The sequence below is a fragment of the Gouania willdenowi genome, chromosome 10, assembly GCF_900634775.1.
Source record: "Gouania willdenowi chromosome 10, fGouWil2.1, whole genome shotgun sequence".
In the NCBI taxonomy this organism is placed as follows: Eukaryota; Metazoa; Chordata; class Actinopteri; order Blenniiformes; family Gobiesocidae; genus Gouania; species Gouania willdenowi.
In genome coordinates, this window is record NC_041053.1 from 16,099,168 (window position 1) to 16,123,262 (window position 24,095).

The 24,095-nt window shown below is 39.1% G+C and overlaps 4 protein-coding genes across 10 annotated transcripts in view; all 4 read right to left on the minus strand.

Moving 5' to 3' along the window:
- The window catches only part of LOC114471230 (protocadherin gamma-C5-like), a 252,429-nt gene that overhangs the window by 208,648 nt on the left and 19,686 nt on the right, over nucleotides 1-24,095 (minus strand). For 2 of the 7 annotated variants that reach the window (XM_028459906.1, XM_028459899.1), the window contains exon 1: nucleotides 20,848-23,223. The exons of 2 other annotated variants lie outside the window; for them this stretch is intronic. In XM_028459906.1, coding sequence (XP_028315707.1) covers nucleotides 20,848-23,223 — 2,376 coding nt within the window. Of the gene's footprint in view, nucleotides 1-10,529; nucleotides 11,771-11,814; nucleotides 12,131-20,847; nucleotides 23,224-24,095 lie in introns of those variants that run through there. 3 more of the 7 variants (XM_028459909.1, XM_028459908.1, XM_028459907.1) reach the window with 3 other exon arrangements.
- On the minus strand, nucleotides 948-4,297 carry LOC114471488 (protocadherin gamma-A5-like). The gene is made up of 2 exons (XM_028460327.1): nucleotides 1,680-4,297; nucleotides 948-980 (listed from the first exon to the last, which is right to left on the minus strand). Exons 1-2 carry the CDS (start codon nucleotides 4,116-4,118, stop codon nucleotides 948-950), a joined length of 2,472 nt encoding a protein of 823 aa, XP_028316128.1. The 5' UTR covers nucleotides 4,119-4,297.
- LOC114471489 (protocadherin gamma-A11-like) lies at nucleotides 6,462-9,776 on the minus strand. The gene is made up of 2 exons (XM_028460328.1): nucleotides 7,242-9,776; nucleotides 6,462-6,521 (listed from the first exon to the last, which is right to left on the minus strand). The coding sequence occupies exons 1-2, from the start codon at nucleotides 9,672-9,674 to the stop codon at nucleotides 6,462-6,464; spliced, it is 2,493 nt and encodes an 830-aa protein (XP_028316129.1). The 5' UTR covers nucleotides 9,675-9,776.
- On the minus strand, nucleotides 15,329-18,025 carry LOC114471234 (protocadherin beta-7-like). The gene has a single exon (XM_028459911.1). The coding sequence runs from the start codon at nucleotides 17,904-17,906 to the stop codon at nucleotides 15,447-15,449; it is 2,460 nt and encodes an 819-aa protein (XP_028315712.1). The 5' UTR covers nucleotides 17,907-18,025; the 3' UTR covers nucleotides 15,329-15,446.

Consider the following 24,095-nt stretch of genomic DNA (forward strand, 5'->3'; position numbering starts at 1 on the left):
TCTTTATTTTGTCCACACACAATAAGCTATTTAGTGGTAGTAAATTGTTTTTTTATTGTTGTTGCCAAATTTCTATCAGATTTAAGTAAATACTCGACAATGGATATGGATATATTTATACTAATTGAATGATCCAAGCTAAATAAAGGTTAATATAAGCTGTAGAGAGGCCGGGCTGAGCATCTTTAATCCATCGACTAAACGTCAATGTCTCCGCGACGTCTGCCCAATGAGCAAACGCTCTCCATAATACGTCTTGCCGAGGCAACTTCATTCATTGTGCCGATGTCGGCGAGATGTATGTGTGCTATCAGGGATGTGGGGTCCAATGGAGAGTTCCTGCAGTTCTTTCCTGTGTTTCATTCCTGTAATTTCCCGTGGACACAAAGCAACTGCTGCCACAACCCAGTCTCACAGCAAAATGTGTAATTGAAACATTTGTCCACAAGAAATATTGTAAAAACTTTACGTATGACGCTCGTATAACGTAAGATGTTTACAGTTTGTTCCTCCCAGTGTTTTCAACAGGCTGACGTCAGGTCACGTGACTGCTGACTCTGCAGCCTGCTTCCAATGAAAAACCTGGTGGACATCTTGTATATTTTAGTATCAAATTATCTTATTTCAAGATAGATTGTGGCCTTGAAATTGTTTTGATAATATTTCTAGTGACAAACCTACCCATAACGTTCATGTTAAGGAATCAGTTTATGTAAATCATCTGTAGTTTTTTGGTGGCAACGGACATTTTTCTGTGGTTGCTATAACAAAATGAGGACGGCTAAAAACTTAAAATCAAAAGTAGATTATTAACCATTAACCAATTACCGTCCTCTTGTTCCTTTCCCCGCAACTGCGCATGCTCCAGTTTAGCTTTGGCGCTTTTGCATTCTTCACACTCGGATATCCTGCCCTAAACCACAACACTGCCTCATGATTTATTTCAGTCAGGAGTCAGGCGACAATATAAGAGTAGTGCCCTAAGAATAAGAATATAAGGAAACACTCCTCATAATGTGAGCTACATGGATCAATAATTTAAACACACCCTCAGCAAAAAAGCACACTCATCATTAAACATCCACAGAAAACACCTGAACTATGCTCATTTCTTGAATCTCACCCGTAGACATAATGTCACACACACACACACATTTTAACCAACAAACCATCCATCCTTCATCCAACCACATTAACACAACCACATCTAAAGGCACACTCTGCAGCCAAATGAAAATAAAATAAATAACAGCGCTGAGGGATGGCACCATAAAACACTCTCCATGTCTCGTAAATAATGTTAATTTCCACTGTCCCAAAGTGTGTTTGTGTGTGTGTTTAACTTCTATATCTAATGTACCTATTACATTTTTTTACATTTCTTTTCACTTTTTGTTGTTGTATTGCTGTAATGAAAATTACATTCCATCCATCGATTCATACATACATAATTTGCAAGATCTGCACAAGACAATCTTTTCAAGAGGGTAAAAGTGGCTCAAGATGATCTAATAGCAATAGCCATCAAAAGTGCACATATTAAAAAAAACAATAAATACATACATAAATATATATATATATATATAAATATACATACATAAATATATATATATATATATATATATATATATATGTATATATATATATATATACAATATGTATAAATTAAACCAACTAACCTCCAGAGGAGAGTCTGGTTCATCCAGGATGTTCCTGTCACTCTGTATCCGCTGCATGGTCCCTGTTGAACTGGGCTCCATTATCAGCACGTTCTGACTACCAGCTCTGCCGAACTTACAGTCACTCTTTCTGGAGTCTGTGGTCCTGCACACCTCGTAATTGTACACGTGTGGGAGAGTCCCTGTCCCCAAAGTGTCTGAGTAACGTGGTGGATAATATGGGATCACAGGCAGCTTGGACTGATACAGGATGCGAGACTGTCTCCATCTGTAGATCTTCACTGAGATGATCACCACTAAACAGGTGATGAACAGGAAGGAGACCACAGCCAGAGCAAGCACTAAGTAAAAAGTCAGGTTGTCCTTGTACTCCTTGTCGTGTGTGAAGTCAGTGAACTCTGACAGCACTTCAGGGAAGCTGTCGGCCACCGCCACGTTCACAATGACTGTAGCTGAACGAGAGGGCTGCCCGTTGTCCTCCACTATAACAGTCAGTCTTTGTTTCACTGCATCTTTATCACTCACTTGGCGGATAGTTCTGATCTCTCCATTCTGTAAGCCCACTTCAAACAGCGCCCTGTCTGTGGCTTTCTGCAGTTTATACGAGAGCCAGGCATTCTGTCCAGAGTCCACATCAACAGCCACCACTTTAGTCACCAGATAGCCCACATCTGCTGAACGGGGAACCATCTCAGCCACCACAGAGCCACCAGTCTGGACTGGGTACAGCACCTGAGGGGGGTTGTCGTTCTGGTCCTGGATCAGGATTTTCACTGTCACGTTGCTGCTGAGAGGAGGAGAACCTCCATCCTGAGCTTTGACCACAAACAGCAGCTCTTTGATTTGTTCATAATCAAATGAGCGCACTGCGTGTACGACTCCGCTCTCTGCATTGACTGAAACAAAATCAGAAATTGGAGATCCGCCCACATTGGTCTCCTCCAGGATGTAGGAAACACGAGCGTTCTGGTTCTCATCAGGATCTTTAGCTCTCAGTGTGAGCACAGAAAGACCTGGAGAGTTGTTCTCTGTGATGAACGTGTTGTAAACACTTTGTAAAAACACTGGAGCGTTATCATTAACATCAGACACCTTCAAATGAAAGGTTCTCCTCACTGAGAGAGGAGGCAGCCCTGAATCTGTGGCTACAACAGTGATGTTATAATCTGAAACACCTTCACGGTCCAACACAGTATCTGTTACCAAAGTGTAATAATTCCTCAGATTAGATTTGATCTTAAAAGGAGAATTTTCTTCTATTTTACAGTTGACCTGTCCGTTATCACCTGAATCCAGGTCTTTGACATTAATGATGCCAATAGTTGTACCAGGAGGAGAGTCCTCTGACACAGGACTGGTGAAGGACATGACGCTGATAGTCGGGGCGTTGTCATTAACATCAGTCACTTCAATGATCACTTTACTGGAATCTGTCAAACCTCCCTGATCTTTAGCATCTATTCTGAATTCATATTTTTTATCCTTTTCATAGTCAATAAGGCCTTTAATCGATATTATTCCACTTTTTTCATCAATTATAAAAGTATTACGCAGAGCTCTCGTTATATCAGAAAAATGATACGTCACAACTCCATTTGATCCATGATCAGCGTCACTGGCGTTTACAGTTATAACGTAGGTATCCTTTGGAGAGTTTTCTAACACTGTAGCTTTATATACAGACTGATTAAATACTGGTGCATTATCATTAACATCTAAAACTGTAATATCTATATTTACTGTACCAGATCGCTGCGGAGTCCCACCGTCTACAGCTATTAATTTCAGAGACAGAGATGGATTTGTCTCCCTGTCCAAAGGCTTCTGCAGCACCATCTCTGCGTATTTCTTTCCATCTGTGTTTGAATTCTGTTCAAGGACAAAATTCTCGTTTTCTGTTAAGAAATATTCCTTCAATCCGTTCACACCCACATCCTGATCTTCCGCGCTGCCCAAAGAAAAACGAGCTCCACTTACAGCACTTTCACTGATAATAAAACGTAACTTATTTTCATTGAAGGTGGGAGAATGATCGTTTATATCCGTGATTTCAACAGTGACCTGATGCAGCTCCATCGGATTTTCTAAAATGATCTCAAAGCTGAAGCTGCACGGTGTCACGTCCCCGCAGAGCTGCTCTCGGTCGATCCTCTCATTCACCACTAAAGTCCCTTTGTCTGCCTTCAGCTCCGTGTACTGGATGCTCTCTCCGCTCACGATCCGGGCCCGACCAGAACGGAGCCTTTTCAGGTCCAAACCGAGGTCCTGCGCTACGTTACCGATCAGAGATCCTTTCTTCATCTTCTCCGGGATTGAATATCGGATGTGTCCTGATACCAAAGGACTGAAGCACAGCAAGAGAGACAAAAGCCTCCAAACATGTCCGCATCCACAACGCCATTTTACGCAGCGCGTTTCTGCTCGTGCTCCAAGTGCCATAGTGACAAAAAAACACAAAACTGTGAAATAAATCCGACCAATTACGATCAGAAACGATGTAAATCTCCGACAATGATTTCCAATAAGAAATGATGGCAGTATATCATTTACTGCATGTATCTGAGAGCTGACGTGCGTCTGCTCTAAACGTCAGCCGATGAACTGCAGCTCATCTCTTTTTCTCCTGGTCCACAGACACAGGGAGGGGATCATGTTGTCAGCATTAATGTAATAATTTAGATTGTCCAACAGCGTCCCTTAGAGTTCAGAACGAGAAACACAGGCCACTAACATGTAGGCGCTGATTGTGTTTGATAATACTTTAATTTACTGCATTTAAAGCCATTTGTTCATCAAACGTCTACCAAATACTATGACAAATAAAAAAAATCAAACCAAAAAAGTTTGTTAAAGAGTTTCAATTAAAAAAATAAAATAAAAAAATAAATCACGTCGCTAAGAAAATGTAAATAAAACCAGAACAGACACTATGGAATTGTACTTGATGGAAAAATCAAGACATTTTTGTTTTGTTTTTTAGAAACACTAATACTAAAAAGTTACTTCAAGAATATGTTTTATGTTTTCTCTCACAAATATAACACAAACACAAACTGTCACTACGGGTTCTCAAATAAATACAGAAAAAATGTTTTTTTTTTTTTTTTTCAATTTATTTATTTATATTTTTTTTAATGCGAGATATATACATGTATTTAAAAAAAAAAACTGGTTTAGACTGAGGGACATATGTTTCTGATTATGTGCTTTTTTCACAATTACGACAGCAAATACACATAAAAAATGCTGCAGAAGATAACGCGCTGTCCTTGGTGCTGATTCTGCTCTAAAGCAGGGTTGGTGAAGTGCGGTCATTGAGAGCTCCAGTCTTGCATGTTTCAAATGTCTCCATGCTCTAACACCCCTGATTCTAATGATGGTGCCCTGATGCAGCTCCACAGAAAACAGGATCTTCTTCTGCTTTGTTCCCTTCAGACGTCATCATGGCAAATTACTCACATGGTTTAGTTGGCACGTCTTTACGTTGGACGCCCTTCCTGACACACCCTCTGCTTTCAGTTGTAGTGAACCAGGGTAGCATCTAAAACAGAGGGGCTGTGCAAGACCAGGCTTTGGCACCCCTGCTCTAACGATACTTGGGTTTATAAAATATAGATTAAAACACTGTTACATTTAATGTTTTCCCTAATTTTACAAGTATTGTGAATCTCATTAAAAATGTGAATCTATATGTAAAAATAACATATTATTCAAATATTTATTTGATATCAACTATAACATACATTATTTCAAGTTGTTCATTCAAAACATATTTACCTACAATCCCATGCCACTTTGCCACATGGTAAATTAAGCAATGGCGATTTTAAGTTTGTATTCGTTCTGAGGATTTGTAGGTTATGACGTACCAACCCAAGTATTTTAGAAAGGAATTGGTTGTAACTTGTTCTTCCCACAAAACAATTTTTTAATGCAAAAACTCTTAAGAGAGTAGAGTTCATAATATAAGTTCATGAATATATTAGATAAATGAACATAGCTTACCAACTCTTATAGTACTATCCAAATGCAAAAAGTGTACATTTGTTGGTGAAATGTCTGTAAATTTACCAAAGACAATCACTGTCTGTCCTGATGGAGGATGTGGACATGGTGGGGGTTACTAATACCTGAGTGTCTCCTTTAACAACTGAATTGGCTGGAAGTAAAACATCAGCGCTGAGGAGTATTTATCGTTGACTCTAGTTCCTGAGGAAGCGCACATTTTTCAATATGTGCAGCAAGATGATGGAGATGTTCTATCATTATGTGGCGGCCAGTGCACTTTTCTACACTCTGTGAATGGATATTAATCTGCTTTTGGTTTGACTTTTTTGGCGTCCATAGGTTGTCATAGCAACCACAGAAAATTGTCCGTCATAACAAAAAATTACAGATTGTTTACATAAACTGATTCCATAACATGAAAGTTAAGGGTAGGTTTGTCACTAAAAATGTTATCAAAACAATTCTAAAGCCACAATCTATCTTGAAATAAGGCAATTTGCCGCTAAAATTTACAAGATGTCCACCATGTTTTTCATTGGAGGCAGGCTGCAGAGTCAGCAGTCACATGACCTGACGTCAGCCCATTGAAAAGACTGGGCGGAACAAACTGTAAATCTTTACATTCGTATGTAAAATGCTTACAATATTGCTTGTGACAAAAGTATTACACATTTTGCTGTGTGACTGGGTTGGCTGCCAATAGACAAAATGATCGACTCTTAACTAAAGGCAAAACAAAAGGCACGCTGCGCTCAACACAGCAGACCAACCAACTCAGACCACAGACAGGTCGTAACGAGAAACAAACTGGGACAGATGAGCCTTAGTCATGGTCTTTTAAAAATCAATGATGGCAGATTAAGTTGAGGTGAGATACAGAGACAGTCCCGCCCCAAAATATGTCCTGGGTCAATAATTGAAATACACCCTCGGCCACAAAAACACACTCATCATTAAACATCCACAGAAAACACCTGATATGCTCACTCCTGCAAGCACCAGCAGATAGAAGAAACGCATGCACACACACACACACTCACACACACACACACACGATTCCCGAGGTCAGCGCTCGAGTCTCAGACATGTCACACATACACTTTAACCAACATACCATCCATCCTTCATCCAACCACATTAACACAACTGCATCTAAAGGCAAAGAGACTAAATAACAGTGCTGAGGGATGGCACCCTAAAACAATCTCCATCTCTGGTAAATTATGTTCATTTCCTCTGTCCTAAAGTGTGTTTGTGTGTGGGCTTAACTTCTATATCTAATGTACCTATTACATTTTTTGAGTATGTCTTTTCACTTTTTGTTGTTGTTGTATTGCTGTCATCATTAAAGTGACCATCCAACCATCCAGTCAAACATACATCATTTGCAAGATCTGCACAAGACATTCTATTCATGAGGGTAAAAGTGGCTCAAGACGAGCAAATAGCAATAGCCATCAAAAGTACACAGATTAACAAACTATACATGTACATATATATATATATATATATATATATATACACATACAGTATGTATAAGTTAAACCAACTAACCTCCAGAGGAGAGTCTGGTTCATCCAGGATGTTCCTGTCACTCTGTATCCGCTGCATGGTCCCTGTTGAACTGGGCTCCATTATCAGCACGTTCTGACTACCAGCTCTGCCGAACTTACAGTCACTCTTTCTGGAGTCTGTGGTCCTGCACACCTCGTAATTGTACACGTGTGGGAGAGTCCCTGTCCCCAAAGTGTCTGAGTAACGTGGTGGATAATATGGGATCACAGGCAGCTTGGACTGATACAGGATGCGAGACTGTCTCCATCTGTAGATCTTCACTGAGATGATCACCACTAAACAGGTGATGAACAGGAAGGAGACTACAGCCAGAGCCAGCACTAAGTAAAAAGTCAGGTTGTCCTTGTACTCCTTGTCGTGTGTGAAGTCAGTGAACTCTGACAGCACTTCAGGGAAGCTGTCGGCCACCGCCACGTTCACAATGACTGTAGCTGAACGAGAGGGCTGCCCGTTGTCCTCCACTATAACAGTCAGTCTTTGTTTCACTGCATCTTTATCACTCACTTGGCGGATAGTTCTGATCTCTCCATTCTGTAAGCCCACTTCAAACAGCGCCCTGTCTGTGGCTTTCTGCAGTTTATACGAGAGCCAGGCATTCTGTCCAGAGTCCACATCAACAGCCACCACTTTAGTCACCAGATAGCCCACATCTGCTGAACGGGGAACCATCTCAGCCACCACAGAGCCACCAGTCTGGACTGGGTACAGCACCTGAGGGGGGTTGTCGTTCTGGTCCTGGATCAGGATTTTCACTGTCACGTTGCTGCTGAGAGGAGGAGAACCTCCATCCTGAGCTTTGACCACCAGTTGCAGCTGCTTTATTTGCTCATAGTCAAAGGACCGCACAGCACTAAGAACTCCTGTTTCAGAGTTCAGAGACACATAATTAAAAACTGGACTGCCGCTGACCTGTGTGTCCTCTAATATGTAGGAAATTCTGGCATTCTGATTACAGTCTGAATCTTTTGCACTGACTGCAAAGATAGAAAACCCTGGAGAATTATTCTCTGACACGTGAGCAGAATAAGTGCTTTTGTCAAATACTGGGGCATTGTCATTTACATCAGAGATTTTAAGTGTTAATGTTGTTGAAGTGGAGAGAAATGGAGACCCAAAATCAGTGGCTGTTATTGTTATGTTATATTCAGAAATTACTTCTCTATTGAGGTATTGATCTAATATCAAATTATAATAATTTGTTAAAGATGACTCAATTTTGAAAGGCATTTTACCTTCAATGGAACAATGTATTTGTCCATTCTTATCTGCATCAGCGTCTTTTACATTTAAAATAGCTATTGTTGTTCCAGGAGGTGTATCTTCAGATACCGGACTGGAAAATGACATCATGTTTATAACTGGGGCATTATCATTTACATCTATAACATCAATTATAATTTTACTCGTTCCTGTTAAGCCTCCTTGATCTTTTGCCTCTACTCTGACCTCAAATTTTTTATCCTTTTCAAAATCTATGACACCAGACACATACATTGTGCCGGTGAGGGCGTCAATACTGACGATGTCTGCTGCGTTGCCTTTCATTTTGGACAGACTGTAAGTGATTTGACCGTATGAGCCACTGTCAGCATCAGTAGCGTTTACTGTAAGAACATTAACGCCCTCATTTGTATTTTCCATAACTGACGCTTTATACACCGATTGATTAAACACTGGTCTGTTATCATTGGCATCTAATACTGTTATGTTTATATTTACTGTTCCAGATCTTTGAGGCGTTCCTGCATCGACAGCAATTAATTTCAGGGACAGATGTGGGCGTCGCTCTCGGTCTAAAGGCTTCTGAAGCACTATTTCTACAGATGTACTCCCGTCTGGGTTTGCGTGCTGTTTCAGAACAAAATTATCATTTGGTGATAAAATGTAATCCTGCAATCCATTTTGGCCTACATCCAGATCTTCAGCGTTCTGCACAGGAAACTGAACCCCGATTGCAGCTAGTTCACTGATTTCAATATTCAAAGCTTTTTCGTTGTTGGGAAAAACAGGAGCGTGATCATTAATATCTAAAACCTCGACAGTAATTCTCAGAATCTCCATCGGATTCTCTAAAATGATCTCAAAGCTGAAGCTGCACGGTGTCACGTCCCCGCACAGCTGCTCTCGGTCGATCCTCTCGTTCACAACCAGGATCCCTTTGTCTGCCTTCAGCTCCGCGTACTGGACGCTCTCTGCGCTCACGATCCGGGCCCGCCTGGAGCGCAGCCGCGGCGGATCCAAACCGAGATCCTGTGCCACGTTACCGATCACTGAGCCTTTTCTCATCTCCTCGGGGATAGAGTACCGAATCTGAGCACCTACCATGTTAACGATATGAAGCAGCGTCACAAGCAGCTCACAGAACAATCGCCATTTCACAGATGTGCGCGTCAACGCCGTTCTGGTCGCCATCGGTAAAATATAAAAATCCAAAACTGTGATTACAGTCCTTAAGAAGCAGTGTGGATTTTTCCTCGATTATCTGTTGTATTTATACTCCAGAAAAGGATGCTTAATTTATAGATCTTTGTCCTGAAGAGAGCATCCGCTGCACTGAAAGCAGCCTGCAGTCTGAGCTCAGTCACAGGAGGGAATGAATACAGACGCATAGGATAAATTCTATATATTGACTAACAGCGTCCCTTAGAGTCCAAAACATGCAATTGAATCAAGGCTCCTATAATAACAGTTAGAGATCTTCATAGCACATCAAACGTTATACATTTAAAGTTGTTTTTTGGAAAAGAATAATGTCTATTTGTGTGAATGTCTATACCAGGGGTCACCAACCGCATACTGTGAGCTATATGAATAATTTGAAGGGCTACCAGTTTAAAAAAGCACTTTTAATACTAAATGTTTATGGTTTCACTTTAATTAGAGTAAGTTAATAAGGCGAGCAGTAACTTAAAAACTTAAGGGATCACAGGCGGACTGCTACAGGATGCGAGACTGTCTCCATCTTCACTGAGATGATCACCACTCGCAATATACTCTTCATGTATTGTCACAATGAAAACTTAAAAAGAAGATTTAACCGCAAAATCTTTTGGCTTTAAAAATGAAAAACTGGATATTGCTCGATGAAGTTGTTCATCCAAGTCATTTTTTTTTTATTTAGGAAAAAAGATAATCAAATGAAATCAATCAGCTCAAGTTCATACACATTACATGAAGTCACAAGATAAAGAAGCATAATACAAAAGAAGAAGAAAAAAAACTCAAATTCAGATCTATCCTCCTACATTTGTTGGACATTTTGTTGGCATTTCTGAAATTGACTACCTTTCTACAAACCAATGGCAAAACAGGAAGCAAACATTTTGAATAGAAAAAAAGGCAATCGCTTCAACTAACTAAAATCTAAACACATAATAACCTGTCATCTAGAACCAAAACTGACAGGAAATAGTCCTTATTGCATTGTAAAATAAACCCAATAACCATACAGTTCTCACACACACATAAGCATGTTACAAAGAAGGAATTTGAGGCCTAAACACAACTCAAATGAACATAACAATGGTCAAACAGAACAGCTCACAGAATCAAACACATGGTTATGATTGCTATTAAAATACAACCTGCCAAATTATAACATCAGACAATAAACAAATAACTAACATCGACAGTGAAAACAGGAACACCAAGATCATGAAAGAAAACAATTCTAAAGATCTTTGAGTATGATTTCTAATTTAAAGCTACACAAAGATTTAATTTTATTTATTTATTTATTTATTTATTTATTTATTTATTTATTTATTTATTTATTTATTTATTTATTGCGCACAGTTACTCCCTGTCAATTTGCTAACTAACATCGATGTGCCCTTTTTTCTGGTTGGGCGTCACATATTTATGATCAAAGTCTATAACTGGTTGAACTTTTTAACATCCAAGCCCAGGTCCTTTGTGATGTCTCAGGTTGAAAAAATTAAAATGAAAGGAAATAAAATAAGCTAGAAACCATCCAAGGAGGGAGAACAAAATGTTTTGTTAAAAAAACAAAAACAAAAAAGGAACGTTTTTAGTCCTCTTTTAAAATTGTTGTTGCACTGTATATGTAAATATGACAACAAAAGACACATCAACTGAGCATAATATTAACACAAGTAAAACTTGGTGAGTGCGGTCAGTTCATATATACGGCAGCCTAAATATTTAAAAAACAAAATGGTATGAACAATCAAACTGGTACAGCACCAGTCAGCAGAAAGGAAGTACAACATGCAAAGACAGATAAATACACTGATTAAAAGAAGAGCACTGATGGATCCCCTCCCCACCACCAACCCACATCTAATCTAAGTTATATATCCAATGACCTACATTTGGATGGTGGAATCATTTGAAGCACTGCAGCATTCTGTCACAGCAGAGTGGATGGTGTAATCAGTGTTATGTATGGGTTGTTTCTTAACCAAACACATATGTAAAAGGCATATTGGATTCACTGATGTTGAGCAAATCTGTGCACAGCTTGATCATGTCAATGCATCCTGCATCTGCACAAAAAACATTTTTCCCATCACTATGAATTATTTAGGAGAGCTGAATACCAGCAGGCATTACATGGTTATCACTTTGGATGTTCTAAGCCTTCAGAAATAATTAAAACAGACATCACTGATGCTGCATGTTTGCAAAACAATAGAGTTACATGACCATATATTGTGCATAACTTCATGCAATCAAGCAGATGTGTTCTTTGTGCAGTGAGAAACATACAGCAGAAAGACAGCACAGTAATACATGCTATTTGACTGAGAGAGTTTAGTTGGATTTTAATAACTGTAAGTGTAGCATGAGTGTGTAGTGTGTGTAGTGCAAAGTACATCATTCATTCAATGACAAAAGACTCTTACCTGATATGGAGTTAAAAGTGTCATCCAGGGATCATACAGAAAAAGGAGAGAAGAAAAGAAATGTAAATTAGTTTGAAGCCTGGAACAATAACATTGCTTTATTTTCATCACAGTAAAAATTTCTAAATAACACAGATAAAATAATTACTGAGTGAAATAACAGTTTTTGTTGTGATTGTACAGATTATGAAACTGGAAAGATGCATGATCTATGATATCTGATGTAAGAACTATGTATCATGATGCAATCTGCTTCATTACTGATCATTTGCACATTGATTATGATTCAGTGATCAATGTAAACCCGAAATTACCACTGTTATAACATAAAGCTTTCAACAAATCCATCATATTGGAAAACAAATAAAAATACTTCAATGCTTCAAAAATGCATGGCATGAATATTCTTTCAAAGAGGTTTCTAATGTGCACCACAGAATACCACAAAATCCTCTTCATGCATCTTGTCAGCCCTTCTGCCTTAGACTGTGTTAATGTGACCTACATTGCAATAAACAAATCTACCCCATCTTGCACGACTGAAAATAGACACACGAATGAGCCTTTAGCAGAAACACACACAGAGCTCCTCACGAATTCAGAAACGCAACCATTTTATGACAAAGTGCGTCACTGTGATATAACAGTAGGAAATACATGGCTATTTGCTATGGCACAGGCACTCTATATAGCTTTGGAATGAGATGATCACGAACCATACATTTTACAAGGCATAAATGCCCAAAGAACAAAATCTTCGACTTTGTAAAATGTGCATATAGAGCAAGATGCACCATAAGAGTATACCTATACCTGCCTTAAAAAGTATGTCAATATTTCTTCTTTGACAACAAACATCTAGATCAGTGGTTCTTAACATGGATCAAGACACACAGTAAAATTGTGTTACACAAAATAAATTATATGATGAACTAGTTTATTATATAACCCAGACTTATACAGTATGTCCAAATAAAATACTTGTGTTGTGAAAAAAAATGTGTTTTATTTTTTTAATAACACAGGGTTCAGGGAATGCACTGATGAAGCTTCTATAGGGTTGAGTCCCTCCAAGAAGTTTAATAACCACTGATCTATAAATCACCTTCAGGCAGAAAAAAAACAAAAAAAAAAAAAAAAAAAAACACTAAGTTTGTGCCTTTGTTATCAAGTCATTGTCAAAAGTTCACCTCCACCAATGTACAGCTGACTGAATGTCATGAAGTTCTGAAAGTTGTTGGTTATATAGTTCTGAAAGAGACAAATATGCACATATGCTTGATATGTATTGTATACTTGTATTTCATGTTAGTTGGCATACTATAATCTAATCAATTCAATCATTCTTTCATCGGCTGACTCGCTTGTTCCTCTTGTGAGTCACAGGGGTCTTCTGGAGTCTATCTCGAGTAGTCAAGGGTACAGACAAACAGACGGACAACCACTCACACTCCCCTTCACTATAAGGCAATCTAAATACTCCGATTAGCTTTACATGCATGTTTTTAGAAGGTATAGGACGAGACCCGAGTACTCAGAAAAAAACCCAAGCAAGCACGGGAGAACATGCAAACTCCACACAGAAAGGAACCAAGTCCTGGGTTTGAATCTATAATTCCTGGCTGTGACACAGCTCTGCTTAATATAAATAGCATTATTTATTATACGTTCTAATTTTAGCCCTTGAAAAGTAAAATGATAATAAATAAATAAATAATAAATAATCTTATAATCATGTTTTTTTTTTTTTTTTAAAAAAAAAGTTTTTAAAAACATGAAATGAAAAACTAAAATTAAAAATAGAAATTTAAAAGTAAAAAAGTGGTAAATACATTCTGGATTGCTGCCTGATAAAAAAAATGTGAAGAAAAGTCAAAGTCTTAAAAGGGCATATACCAAATGTATTATATATATATATATATATATATATATATATATTATATATATATATATATATTAAAAAAAAAAAAAACTTAATTTCAGATATCAATTGTTAAGCCAAAAATCAATGCCAGTTTTCAACTTTTTGACTTTATTTTGCAATAAACGTTCACAGATGGTCCATAAATATTCAATGAATCGTGTAACGTGCACAGTACATTTGTTGCATTTCCTTTTTTTTTACTCAAGAAAGCAATAGAAAATCATTTGTAGTGCATTTTCAAAAACAGGCATGAAAACGTGTTAATAAACTCACAGAGACATGTGTCATTGACTAATGTTACTTTTAGATTTACAAAGTGAGCCATGGTCTGTTGTCTAATTTCACAAAATATTCCATTATTATTGTAAACAAGAGTAATCAAACAGTTGACTTTCAAAATGTGGAAAACATTACATGTACACTTTTCATCAAAATGTGGCAGTGCAATTCATTTTGGCAGATGATATAGTGGATATTTTCTCAAAGCTCTTATTGGAAAGACCCACCCCCATGATTAATGTAATAAGAACAAATTTAATACATCTTCAAGGTCAACCCGCACATCCTTTTACACAGATCTCAAGCAGATCACAGCTTATTACCTCAGCACATTTTCGTAAAATGTATTTTTGGATTACAGATGGGTGATGAAAACAAAAAGATGTTGAATAGAATAACTACAAACTTTAAACATTTAAAGGAGGCAAAAATCACAAACTATATACATATTTATATACGTATGTATGCAAATAGGAGCAAGATATACTTCATCTGTGCTTATGCTTATGTTACAAAAATATGCCATAAAATACACAAGTTTCAAGTTGAAGTTGAAGTCACATAGAAAACTGTCACTACCAGGTGTTGAAAACATGCACCAGCAATAAATACACTGAAGTTATAAAAAAAAAAAAAAACAATAATAATTTTAGTTCGTACCAGCTATTAAACATGATTGGAGTTCAATTTATGATAAAACAGAAAAAGCACAACCTGAACTAAACCTCAAATGTTTTAGTTTTCTTAAAAAAACAAAGAAATTATATGCAGCCAATTGCATATTGGCAAATGGAAGTTTAAGCACAATGAAAATAAAAGAAGGATTCTGATTCTGATGGCTAATCACATTTTCAAATTTACATTTTAAAAAGTTTTTAACTGCAAAACAAATATCCTACCATACTACTAGAACTACTATTACATTAACACTATCTCAAATGTTAAAAACAACAATACTAAGTAGTGCCCATGTACTAGACTCTCCTAATGGGCCACATTTTTCACACGTGCTCAAGAAATAACATAGGAGATTTTTTAAATTATATATTCACAAATAAAAAGTGTATTATGACTACTTCAGTGCGTAATGGATTTAATATAAAAAGCAGACACTCATGTAATCACATAACAGGGATGCGGTGCCCGGATCGTCAGAGTACTTCTATCTGCGCTGATGCGCCTCAGCGTGTTTTTCTGATACGCTGCACTTCTTTTCTTAAGCGTGTCAGTGTCTGTGTTTGACGCGAAACGAAAATCGCCCCTCCATGACCCGGCAGTCATGAAAGGGTCAAAACGGTCATCTTTCAGCAGTGTCCCGTAGCGGCTGATATCTGCAAAGTTCTGTGGGTAATAGGTCGAAGGGAAAACGGGGAGACTGTCAGTGGTTGAACGGTACGTGTAGCTGCGTCGGCAGAGTTTAAAATAAAACACACCACTGATGAGGAGGATGAGGAGGGATGACACGGCTGACAGGGCAATAATCAAATAGAGCGTTAAATTATCGCTTTCCCGTGATTCATTCGCAAACTCAAAAAGTTCACTTAAAACAGGAAGCCCGTTGCCAAGCAAGATGCTGACTGTCGCTGTAGCGGACAGAGATTCAGGACCGTTATCTGTCACCAAGACGATCACCGTATGTTTGGACTCATCATCCTCCATGAAAGGACGCAGAGTCCTAATTTCACCTGAATGTATTTCTACCATAAACAGGTTGGGCTGCGTGGCTTTGATTATTCTGTAGGAGAGCCATGCGTTATGGCCAGAGTCTGCGTCCACTGCTACCACCTTGGTCACCAGGTAACCTCTTGGGGCTTCGACTGAGACCATATCCTCAGCAATCAACCCCGGGGTTTGGACCGGATACAGGACAACGGGTGTGTTGTCATTCTGGTCCCTGATGAAAATATTCAGGGTGCAGGTGGCGGTGAGCGGAGGCGAGCCTTTATCCTGAGCTGTCACCTTAATCTGGAAATGAACTGATTGTTCGTAATCAAAGATGCGGGAAGTGAACAGCTCCCCCGTGTCTGGGTTAATGCTGAGGAACGACGACACTTCAGAATTAGAAGACTGAGATATTTGGTACATTAATTTAGCGTTAGACCCGTCGTCCACGTCCTCTGCGGCAATCTTTATTACAAACATGCCAACAGGTTGGTTTTCCAAAATATTGGCATTAAACTCGGTTTGTTTGAAAGTAGGTGCATTATCATTAATATCACTAATTACAATAGCTATGACTTTTACACTGGAAAGGGAAGGAAAGCCACCATCAGTGGCTGTAACAGTGATGTTATACTCAGGTTGGAGTTCTCTATCCAGCACCCCGTTAGTCACTAACATATAATAGTTTTTTACTTCGCTTACAAGTTTAAATGAAGTTTGGTCTGAGATTGAACATGTGACGTGCCCACTGTTCCCAGTGTCCAGATCGTAAATATTAATCAGAGCAACCATAGTGCCTGGGCTGGAGTCTTCTGCTAATCTGGAAGAAGCTGATTTCAATTCTATCACTGGTTTGTTGTCGTTTACATCATTGACATCAATCACAAGTTTACAATGAGACGCTTGACCCCCGCCATCCTTAGCCTGAACATCCAACTCGTGCATTGTAGCTTCTTCGTAATCAATAAGTCCTGCCACTCGGACCTCTCCGTTCAGAGGGTTTATCTCGATGAGTCCTCTCGTTTTGTCTGACAAATGGCTGAAAGAGTATGTTATTTCTCCATAGACACCCTCGTCCAGGTCTGTGGCATTCAGTCTCGCTATGACAGTCCCAATAGGTGAGTTCTCAGGCACAGAGGCCTTGTAAACCCGTTGGCTGAAAACTGGGACATTGTCATTGGTATCTAGCACGCGGATGTGTATAGATGCCGTTCCTGATCGGGTGGGATTTCCCCCATCAATTCCACTGATTTTCAACACATGTTCCGCTAGTGCCTCCCGGTCCAGAGCCTTTTTAAGGACAAGTTCAGGATATGCATTGCCTTTTATCTGTGTACTCATTTCCAATACAAAATGCTCATTCGAGCTCAGTTTATATTCACCCACAGAGTTGGTACCCAGATCAGGGTCATGTGCGCTCTCCAGGGGAAAACGTCTCCCCAGAACAGTGGACTCCACTAAATCTAGCTTTATCTCCCCTGCAGCAAACACTGGACTGTTGTCGTTTATATCCGTAATGTCTAAAACAATACTGAATGCTTGAAGAGGATTTTCGAGCAGAAGCTGATACTGCAGGGTGCAGACAGGGGATTGTGCACACAGCTCCTCTCGGTCTATCCGTTGGCTGATCAAAAGGTTTCCTGACGCAGTGTCCAACTCACACAGCTGGCTGGTCCCCTCTGCAACAACACGTGCTTGACGCACATTCAACTCAGAAACTTTGAGCCCCAGATCCCTTGCAGCATTCCCGATGACCGAGCCTCTGCGCTTCTCCTCCGGTAGTACATAACGCACTTCTCCAAACACCGCAACAAAATGGAGAAAAAATGAAAAAGCACACAGGTACCATCTTAACTTAGCCGGATGCTCCATTGGTGAGCAGGCTCGACGAATAGGAGCATTTGTCGACATTATTGCAGAAATCTTGACATATCCAACAGTGGAAAGGATGCTGCTGTGTTCGAACGCTTCTCTGCTCCTCTGGCTGAGTTATTCATGCTCTATAAGCTGTCAGCTAGGATTCCTCTCTCTATTCCTATGCTCACTGCATCTCTCTCTCTCTCTCTCTCTGTATTTCTCTCTCTCTCTCTATTTCTCTACTTCTCCATCTCTATATGCACACAGCCTCTCTTTTCCTCTCCACCCACACACACACGCACACGCACACGCACACGCACACACACGCGCGCACACACACACACACAAAGCAAATCTCAAATGCGCATGCACACACACAGCCCCCTCGGCTCTGACCCAATATTCTAGTCCCACTGACACAGATAGGGTGAGACACGACCATCTGACTCAGGCTTTATAGGAGAGCGTCACCAAGAGCCAAAGAGATAAAACTACATTTTATACAATCCCATAATAAAAGTAAATACAAATAATGCAAAGCAACCTTGTTTTTGTCAGAATATATAGTTTTAAATTTAGAAAAGTAAAAATAAACACTTGCAACACTATTTATTAGTGGATAGATAGATAGATAGATAGATAGATAGATAGATAGATAGATAGATAGATAGATAGATAGATAGATAGATAGATAGATAGATAGATGTTATTGTCCTGAAGCAGTGTTAAAAAATAACAGATAAAAATAGTTTGCAGTGTTATATCTCATGTTGTTCAGAGCAGTTATTGCAGAGGGGATGAAGGTGCATTTCTCTATCTATCTATCTATCTATCTATCTATCTATCTATCTATCTATCTATCTATCTATCGTTTATGGACACATTTCAATTTAAAGTAGTTTTGTGATTTCAATAATGAATGAAAAAAAACTGGAAGAAGGCATGCTGCATTGAGATAATATTTCTGTGAACGATATATCTTAGTTCATTCAGTTTTTCACTTTAACTACTGTAAATCAAGCCACAACAACAATTACAAATGTATTTATTATTTTTACTTTTCAAGACCTTGCAGACTATAAAGTTTTAAAAACTTCTCCATTGTTAAGTAAATTTTTTTTTATAGAAGGGTTCAGTCATTATCATTCATATTAAACTATGAGGTGAACCATTGATTGACAATAAGAATTTAATGTAAGAATATTATATTTTCATATTTCTTTTCACTTTAACGTAACTGATTAGAGTTTTTCTCAGTCGTTTTGATACATTCCTCAGGTCTGAATTGAAATTCTCAAAACTACATTGTGTCACTTGTGCACATAAAAAAAAAAATAAAGTTTTTTTTTTTTATTTGCATGAGTTGCAAATGCTTTTGTACATTATTATGCACAGTTGTCTGCTGTTTCCTACATCAGGGGTTCTCAACTGGTCTTACCCTGAGACCCATATTGTGCCACCATCAATAAACCGCGACCCACACTTTTTTTTTCTTTTTAGAATTCAACCTACTAAATTTAGTTTTTCAAAAACATAAATCTATATATTTTCCCGTGCAACATGCATGTCACAGCATGCATGTCAAAATAAAAAAACAAGTCAAAGATGAGAGAAATCAAATATCTACTATTGACAAGATGTCCGCGACCCATCCAGTACAGGTCCGCGACCCACTTTTGGGTCCCAACCTAACAGTTGAGAATCGCTGTCTTACATTATCAATTGCTTATGTAATGTTGATCAAAATGCATTGTATGGGTCTCCCCCCACAAGTCTTTACATACAAAATCTTTGAACATGTCATATGTCAAGCATATTTCTATACATTTCCATTAGACTTTTTTTCTAAAAATGTCCTAAAATGGTATAGTTGCTCCAAGATAAGGAATAAGGAATTGGTAAGTGGATAACGATAAGGAAGCCACACTGTAGACCACGTTCTCAATCATGGGCTTACAATGACCGGTGTTGGTCAAAGGGGGCAACCAAAAGTTGGGAAAACAACTGACCTCAATCATTAGGACTTTTCGTTGACAGCACATTTCAGCCCTGCATGTACAGTTTACCCAGATACACAAATGTGTACAATTTACATCCAAACCTCAGCCATAGTTTATAAAAGAACATCCCTGCTGGGTTCACTGTTTAATTGACAATATGACAACGTATTTCTCATACGTACACAATGGCAAGGACATGTTCATTGATACAAAAATTCAGTTTTCAGAGATAAATGAATGATTGTGAGCAAAAGACTTGCTTTTGCCGGTGATCCATGGTGTTTGGCTATTTGCACTAATTGCTTTGAGAAATCCCCTTACTGTTGTGCATATGAATGATTGGAGAAAACTGCAAGTAAACCTTTAAAATGATGCATGTAAAAAATATTTATTACATATGGGATCTGTGTAAATCAGCACAGACTGGGGCTAATTTAACTGCTTCTTAGAGTGAAAGCCCACAAAGAAAACTTCCAAGAATTTAACCAATACGAAGTAGATGATCATTTCAAGTGAACAATTATTTGGGGTTTAAGAAGTAAAATAGTGTTATTTTAGCACTGAATATAAATTCATCTTCTGGCACTTATTCTTGTTGAAAGTTACAGGGGTCTTGCTGGTGCTCTCATGATCAGTACACATCTTAAACAGGGTGCCAGACTATCAAAGAGTACAAGCAGACTCATTAATTATAATATATTCATACAAAATTAATAATAATATTAATATTAACTTAAAGGTTATAAAAAATAATGACATTAATTTTAATAAAAATATTTAACCTTTTATGTTATGAAAAATTACAATGTTTCATAATCTAAAACATGATTCCATTAGTGACACTAAAAAAAGAAATGATCAAAATCTCAATGAGAAAAAGCTTTTAAGCAATCTAAATCTGCAATAACACAACAGAAGTAACCAATGACGAAAGGTGAGGTCTAACAATAATTGGCAAATCATAAACTGAAATTGTTTGTGAGAGCTGTGCCTACCTCAGGAGAGCTGTCAGCACTTCCAAAAGCATCAGCAAAGTCTGATGGGCTTTTCCTCAGAGTCTGCTCAGCAGGCAGCGTGTTGTCATTGTAAGAACTGACAAACTTAAAGTCACTGGTTCTAGATCCTGTTGTCAGGTAGGCGTCATAATTGTAAGTGCTGCGTAAAGTTCCTGTGCCGTCAACATCTGCGTAATTAGGAGGCAGATAAGCTCCAGGGATGGTAACTGCTCCATCAAACAACAGTCTGGGCTTTCTCCTGCGACAAAACCTCACACCCAGGATGATGATGATGAAGGTCAGGAAGAAGGTGGACACGGACACCAGCGCAATGATCAGATAAGAGGTCAGCTTGGAGTTTTTCTCATCATAAGAAATGTCCTTCAGCTCTGGCACCTCAGCCAAGTTATCAGAAATCAGTAAATACATGGAGCAGGTGGCAGACAGAGAGGGCTGTCCGTTGTCTTTCACTGACACAATGAGCGTCTGTTTCATGCTGTCAGTCTCACTAATGTCCCGCTGTGTCCTGATTTCTCCACTGTGGACACCAATAGTGAACAGTCCCGGATCAGTGGACTTGACTATCTGATAGGACAGCCAGGCGTTCTGTCCAGAGTCTGCGTCCACCGCGATCACTTTGGACACCAGAGAGCCTCCGTGAGCAGCTTTGGGGACCAGCTCGGTCATGAAGGAGTTGCCCTCCGGGGCGGGGTACAGTATCTGAGGAGGGTTGTCATTCACATCTGATATGAACACACTGACGCTCACGTTGCTGCTCAATGGAGGAGAACCGTTGTCTCTGGCCATCAGCTGGACTTTAAAGCTCCTCAGCTGTTCATAATCAAAGGACCTGACAGCGTGGATCACCCCCGTGTCTCCGTTAACAGACACATAGGAGGACACCGGGGCACCGTTCACCTCAGCAGCTAACAGAGAATAAATCACTGTACCGTTTTGTCTCCAGTCAGGGTCTCGAGCAGTGACGGAGCATAAAGTGGAGCCAGCTTTGTTATTCTCACTCACATATGCGCTGTACGACTCCTCCTCAAACACAGGTGGGTTGTCGTTGATGTCAGCTACAGATAAGTGCAGACTTTTAGAGGAGGACAGAGGTGGAGAGCCCTCGTCAGTGGCAGTGATTGTAATGTTGTAATCAGACACTACTTCACGGTCCAGCTGTCCTGTGCTCACCACAGAATAATAGTTTTTAATAGAGGGGACCAATTTAAAAGGGACACCCTGCTGGAGGGAGCAGCGGACCTGTCGGTTCTTCTCAGAGTCTCTGTCCTGCACGTTGATGATGCCCACCTCTGTACCAGGTGACACATTCTCAGGAATGGGATTGGTCAGAGATTTTACATGGATCACTGGAGCGTTATCATTTACATCAGTGATGTCAATAATTACTTTTGCATATGAAGACAGTCCTAATCCATCTTTAGCTTTAACACGTATTTCAAATGATGTAGCAGCTTCAAAATCAATGTTACCTTTGACTTTAATGTCACCTACTTTACGATCAATAGTGAATAATTTCTTCACCTCTTCAGTCACGTGACCAAAGTCATAAATTACTTCTCCATTTACTCCTTCATCAGCATCAGATGCACTGACTGTCACCACCACAGCGTCTGCAGGAGAGTTTTCAGGCAGACTGGCTTTATAGACAGACTGACTGAACACTGGTGCATTATCATTAGCATCCAGCACAGTGACGTGTATGACTACAGTACCTGATCTCTGAGGAGAGCCGCCATCTAATGCAGTGAGCAGCAGATTTATTTGGCTACTTTTTTCACGGTCGAGCTCTTTATCTAGAACGAGCTCTAATGTATTTCCATCCACAGATAAAAGGAAGTGATCATTCATATTGAGAGAATACTGCTGAACGGAGTTCTGCCCCACGTCCGCATCGTGCGCCTCCTCTATCACAAAACGAGCCCCTCTTACCGCTGATTCTCTTATCTCTAATCTGATTATATCTTCATTAAAACGTGGTGAATTGTCGTTAATATCCTCCACGTGCAGACTGATACGATGAAGCTCGAGGGGATTCTCCAGCACGAGCTCCTGCTTCAGGACGCACGACGCCTTTTCGCCACAAAGCAGCTCACGGTCAATCCTGTCGGCCACAATCAGCTCTCCATTACGCGGGTTGATGTCACAGTGGCGTGTGTCAGTCCCGTCTGTATCGATGCGCGCGCGTCTGTTGGACAGCGCACCTGAATCCAAGCCGAGACCCTTGATTACATTCCCAACGACAGACCCTCGTTTGAGCTCCTCTGGGAATGAATAGCTCAGATCTCCGTGGACGTGTTCCACAAAAAGGACAACGCACACCAAACACGCTCGAAACGCGGTGATCTTGGAATCCATCATCCAAAACAGATATGTCCAATCCCAATGAAACGTTTAAAACACACACAGCAGATGTGGAACCTGTGTGGTTCAGATCATGGCACTGGAGCACAAAATGTGATCAGAAACAAAAGAGAAGAGGACGTAAGGAGCGTCACTAAGCATATTTCACAGGCATACAGCGCCACCGTGAGTTCAGAAAAAGTAAAACACATAGTTGTAAATCTGAGTATTTTTTTTTTCTTTAAAATTATGAGTGTAATAACACTGTGTGTGTGTGTGTGTGTGTGTGTGTGTGTGTGTGTGTGTGTGTGTGTGTGTGTGTGTAGGCCTTCATGTGAGTGTGCGCGTGTGCGTGTGTGCGTGTCATCAATTATGGATTTATGAATTTATTGAAAAGTTAAAAAAAATAAATAAAAATGAGCCAACTTGAAAAACGTATATTTTACTTCATATTTACTGTAAACGTTGTTATTAATAACACACAATAACATAAGTAAAACTGGAAACTAACTTTGTTCTTTATGTATAGGCACCATCTAACGCCATTTAACTAAGTCAGATTTGTAGCTCAATTTGTTTTTAGTTTCCATTTGACATATCTCACATCTCATCCATGAGGCTTAATCAGTTCTGAAGAATTCAGGTTCTCTTTCCCACAACAACTAGAATTTTAAGATAAGTTACAAGATTACTTTAAAGAAAAATGATTTTTTTTAAAGTTTACTTTGATATCTTAAAAGTAAACTTCCATAAAGTATCATCACACTCCTCTACAAAACATTATGATTATTATGATGATGATTATTATTATTATTATTATTATTATTATTATTATTATTATTATTATTATTATTATTATTATTAATGAGGTAATACTCTCTACTGAC

Coding starts and splice junctions, on each gene's coding strand:
- LOC114471488 (XM_028460327.1), bottom strand. CDS start 4,118: ATGGCACTTGGAGCACGAGCAGAAACGCGCTGCGTAAAATGGCGTTGT. Junction 981..1,679: donor AACCAGACTCTCCTCTGGAG/GTTAGTTGGTTT, acceptor TCTTATTCTTAG/GGCACTACTCTTATATTGTC.
- LOC114471489 (XM_028460328.1), bottom strand. CDS start 9,674: ATGGCGACCAGAACGGCGTTGACGCGCACATCTGTGAAATGGCGATTG. Junction 6,522..7,241: donor AACCAGACTCTCCTCTGGAG/GTTAGTTGGTTT, acceptor GATTTTTAAAAG/ACCATGACTAAGGCTCATCT.
- LOC114471234 (XM_028459911.1), bottom strand. CDS start 17,906: ATGTCGACAAATGCTCCTATTCGTCGAGCCTGCTCACCAATGGAGCAT.